The 5,000-nt window shown below is 47.7% G+C and overlaps 1 protein-coding gene across 1 annotated transcript in view; it reads left to right on the top strand.

The window, feature by feature from the left end:
- Nucleotides 1-5,000, top strand: part of myo7aa (myosin VIIAa) — a gene marked incomplete at both ends in the record, with an annotated part of 49,986 nt that overhangs the window by 14,871 nt on the left and 30,115 nt on the right. Inside the window, 6 exon segments of the mRNA XM_080543654.1 lie at nt 345-482; nt 659-817; nt 1,372-1,464; nt 2,759-2,853; nt 4,452-4,536; nt 4,793-5,000. The exon segment at nt 4,793-5,000 is cut by the window's right edge and continues 11 nt beyond it. Coding sequence (XP_080399780.1) covers nt 345-482; nt 659-817; nt 1,372-1,464; nt 2,759-2,853; nt 4,452-4,536; nt 4,793-5,000 — 778 coding nt within the window.

The following is a 5,000-nucleotide window of genomic DNA, read 5'->3' as shown; positions in this document are numbered from 1 at the left end:
AAAGCTCCAACCTCGACACTGATAATGTTTCTGTTCTGATTGGTTCTCAAGAAGGGAGCAGGTTTTCACTCTGTGCCATGATATATCTGTCAGATACTGAATGTTACTTTGAGATAGTTTCCTTTGTGGAAATAAAGGAACATAGCCTATGTAAAACAGAGAGATGGGGGGAGGGCTCGTCCGGGAGATGGGGAAGGGGGGGGGTGTAGAGAAGGAAGATAAAGGACGAGTGAGGGGCAATGTTAATTGTTACTAACCCTGTTTTTTATTGTTTGTTTGTGTACGTGTGTGTGTGTGCGTGCTTGTGTGTGTGCATGTGTGTGTGTGTGTGTGTGTGTGTCTAGGGGGCGGAGACCAGGAAGCGCTCTCCCACTCTCAGCAGCCAGTTCAAACGCTCTCTGGAGCTGCTGATGAGGACCCTCAGTGTGTGTCAGCCCTTCTTCGTGCGCTGCATCAAACCCAACGAGTTCAAGAAGCCCATGGTGAGTGTGTATGGGATTGGGTTTTTTGGAAGTGTGATTGACACAGGACAGGTTTGAAGAATAATCCCATTTATTTAGTGGTCATCTGGACTTTGAGGAGAACTGTCATGTGTTCCTAGAGTTACTAGAACTTTCTTCTGGACTGTTTTTCTGGACCCTTCTCCCTGCTCCTCTAGCTGTTTGACAGGGAGCTGTGTGTTCGGCAACTGCGGTATTCGGGGATGATGGAGACCATCCGGATCCGACGGGCGGGTTATCCCATCCGCTACACGTTTGTGGAGTTTGTGGACCGCTACCGCGTCCTGATGCCTGGCGTCAAACCCGCCTACAAACAGGTCGGTACCGCTCTTCATTCCATACCATGCGTTACAATGGAGCCATCCTCCATCCTACAATGGATTTCTACCTCCATCTACACCATCAGCCTCTCCTGATGTGTGTGTGTGTGTGTGTGTGTGTGTGTGTGTGCGCGCGCGTGTGTGCACACGTGCAGTTATTGTACCTGTTTTAGGTACTAATATTATGGAAATGCTAGTTGCAGTATTCAAATTTCCTATTGAATTATGTCTCTCATTTTGTCTATTAGAAATATGAAGGAAATTATGGTCACCTTTGCTCCCATTTTAACAACGTTTTGCACATGCAAATCGGAGCCCTGTCTATCTCATCTCTCTGTCTTTCTTTCATCTCTGTGTCTCTCTCACTCTCTCTCTGTCTCTCTCTCTCTCTCTCTGTCACTCTCTCTCTGTCTCTCTCTCTCTCTTTTTGTCTCTCTCTCTCTCTGTCTCTCTCTCTCTCTCTCTCTCTGTATCTCTCTCTCTGTCTCTCTCTGTATCTCTCTCTCTCTCTCTCTCTCTCTCTCTGTCTCTCTCTCTCTCTCTGTATCTAGGAGGATCTGAGAGGGACATGTCAGCGTATCGCCGAGGCAGTGTTGGGCAGAGATGATGATTGGCAGATGGGAAAGACCAAAATCTTCCTCAAGGTGATCCTTCAACCACACTTTGTCAAGGACAAAACTCTCCACGAAAGAACACCTTTGTGTGCTTAAATGCATTGTTGGACTGTACGTATTCATTCATGAGCTGTTATAGATACTTATGACCTGTTTGTTTTTTTCATGCAACCTGGCCATATACATGTATGGCCATTCAGTCCATTGGGAGAGTCAGTGGGGTGGGTGTGTTTGTGATTGTTTCCAGCCAAGAGTTTAGCAGCTCTGCCTCTGTTGACGGTAAATGTGTGTTTTGCTTTGTTGGACCAATGGAAGGACAGCCCTGCTCCCTGAGAATGGGAGCTCAGGGGTCACTAGGGGTCACTAGGTTGGCATATCCGTAGGCTGGTTGCCGCGGTGACCACTCCATCACTGCATCGCTCCATAGTTGGATGAGGTTTCCAGCCAGATACTGATCCATGGTCAGCGGTCTGTCGTCCCCCACTAATGATCCAGGTTAGGAACGGGAGGTGGTAAGCTGTCCCTAGATCTGTTTCGTCGGGGGCTAATATCTAACCAGAGCTCGGAGAGGCCGTTATCAGAGTAGACCAGACAAGTCAGACAGGAACTAGGACAGGAAAAAGGAATCGGCAGGGGTGAAGCCAGGGTTAGCGCCCAAACTTCCCCCAAAAGGAAATGGACAGATCAGAGGGAGGGCAGGATGGGGCAGATCAGAGGAAGAGAGGGGATGACATTAACACTAACCAGATGGGATTTTTAGAATGGGTGCGATTTTAGAATGTGTGCGAGTGTGTGTTGGTGTTGTTATCCCGAGTACGAGTCACAGTCCAAGCGAATGAACAATTCTGGAGGTTGGTCTACTCTACAGTCACTGATATGAGTGTATCAGTAGTGTGTGTGTATACTGTCCGGTCCCCCCGAAATGGATTGTGTGTGTGTGTGGGCATTAGCTACTGTGATTGACCACTGTGTAGAAGTAGTACGCTGTGCACGGTCACTAACTCTGTACGGTTGTGTTTGTTATTGGACCACTGTGCTGTTCGCTGAATGGGCGGCTGTGGCGCAGGAGGTAGAGTCGCCGTCTAATGATCACAAGGTTGGCAGATCGGCGGTTCGAGCCCCGGCTCCCAGTGAGCGGGGCCGGCGCCTTGCGTGGCAGCTTGCCGCCATTGGTGTGTGAATGTGTGTGTGAATGGGTGAATGAGAGGCCGTTGTAAAGTGCTTTGGAGCAGCTTTGGAGCAGAAAAAAAACAAAACAAGGCGCTGTATAAGTGCAGTCCATTTACCATTTACCATGTGACGGTGTTGTGGTTGTGTTCCACAGGATCACCACGACATGCTGCTGGAGATCGAGAGGGACAAGGCTATCACTGACAAGGTCATCCTCATCCAGAAGGTCGTACGAGGCTTCAAGGACAGGTGAGACTGTGATCACGGGAAGGGCAAAGAACAAAGCCAGAACTCCAAATCATGTCGTTCTCACGCCTCTTCTGGAGGATTTGGAGAATTTCTTGGAGAGTTCTGGCTTGGATTGAACTGGATGGAGCGATGGGAGAATGCGCTCACAGTTTCATTGGCTGTTACATTCCAAGAACCTTCCTCCCACTCTCACATGCCTGTGGAATGGTTGTTTGTCGTTATGTGCGTGGTCTTTTCCTACCAGGATGCATTCACCCTTTGGATAAAAGCGTCAGCTAAATGGCACATATGAAAGGGAGTTGTTGGCTATGCTAGCTTGTAATATTGACAAAAATCGGAAGAAACCGTAATTCAGCTTTTTGTTTTAGAGCTCCATCCAAGCAAGGTATTTGATTGGTTTAAGGTGTCATGAGGCGTCGAATGGGTTTCCACTGCTTTGTAGCCACTTTCTGCACAAAGGATTGTCTCAACAAGGTTAGGACAGTTGAGACTGTGATCACACAAGGTTAAAGGACAGGTGAGAGAGATGGTGGGAGGGCAACAACAGTTGAGAGAACCCATACAGTAGCAATGGAAAAAGGCTCAGATAAGGTTTGCCTCAGATGAGGTTAGGGTCTTACTGATTATTTTATAATCTGCCTATCTGTTCCTTCCAAATAATGTTAAAGACGGGGTCACACTTTCCTGGGCGGCTCCTTGGCGCCCCCCTCTGGTGGCCCATTGACACTGCTTCACTCTCTGTTCCCCATCATCACAGACTGATGTGTTGCACCTGGTCATCATTGGTTCACCAGTGTCCCACTTCCCTGCACTCCCTGTCGGTTTTACAACTTGACTTTTGTAAATGTATGGTGAAGTGTACGTTTAACACTACATGGTTGGAGAAAAGTATGTTTAGTGCTTGGTTGAAACCAGTGGAGGGGATCGTTTTTGAAGCCCACTGCACCTTATGCAAGAAAACTAGTGTAGCAAAGCCCCAACTTGCTCCACACAGTAACAAATGAGAAGGACAAGCATATAAAAAGTGCTAAGGTCTATTAACAATACATAGTGCTTTTACTCTGGGCTTGCAAGTAATGCTAGAGAGACTTCTGACTGACTTATTTCTTCTTTCATAGCAATTTTCTTCATCATTTTTGCCAGTATGGCTGTGAAATGGTATGGTGGTATGACATTATGGTCTTAAGTTGAACTTGTTGAAACCAGCAGAAACCCTGTTTCTCCTCTTCTGTTTTCTCCTGTTTGAGTCTAGGTTGTTTATCTCTGCGTGTTATCGTCTCAGTAAACACAACTTTATTTCGCCAATCGCTGCCTACCGCCTGCGCTGCACCTGGGTCCACGCCATACACCGAACCATTACAACATAACAAGACTGATATGAAAGGAATGTGGGGAGCTGTGGTGTTGAATATTGAAACGACCCCCTATCCCTGCATAGGAGTTTTCTAAATAGTGATGGATCTACCTGGCCTTCCAGAGGGCTTCAGGGAGCTTCCACCATATGACTCTAACCTGGTACCTGCAGATCTGCCAACACAAGGGAGGAGTAGTTCATGGTAAAGTGAGTTTGCTGTAAATATCCCTTTGCCTCCCCTCAGGTCCAACTTTTTGAAGATGAGAAAGTCTGCTATGATGATTCAGAAGACGTGGCGGGGTTACACGTGTCGCAAGAACTATAGTGCTGTGAGTTCCGTCACCATGGTTACACACTGAGGATATTGCTTTAGACACAGTGGAAATCAGTACGGTTGACACACAGACTGCGTTTACATGACACTTGCCCAGAATATTGAGCATAACACGCTTAATACAGGATTATGGTGTGCACGTAAACGCAGTCACAGACATTTTGAACTGAACAAGAACAAGACACGTGTCGCACAATAATCGATTGTTGTCCCTCTCTTACTGTCTTTTTCCTCTCTCTTTCTATCTGTAGATGCGAGCAGGGTTCTCTCGTCTCCAGGCTCTGTATCGCTCCAAAAAGTTGTACGTGACGTACCACATGGCTCGACAGCGAATCACAGGCTTCCAGGCTCGCGGCAGGGGTTGTCTGGTCCGCAAGGCCTTCAGACACCGGCTATGGGCCGTCATCACCATCCAGGCGTATACACGAGGCATGATCGCCCGCAGGCTGTACAAGAGGC

Source organism: Nansenia antarctica (assembly GCF_963989245.1).
Source record: "Nansenia antarctica genome assembly, chromosome: 12".
In the NCBI taxonomy this organism is placed as follows: domain Eukaryota; kingdom Metazoa; phylum Chordata; class Actinopteri; order Argentiniformes; family Microstomatidae; genus Nansenia; species Nansenia antarctica.
Note: the sequence above shows the minus strand (reverse complement) of the source record. Positions and strands in the feature narration are given on the sequence as shown.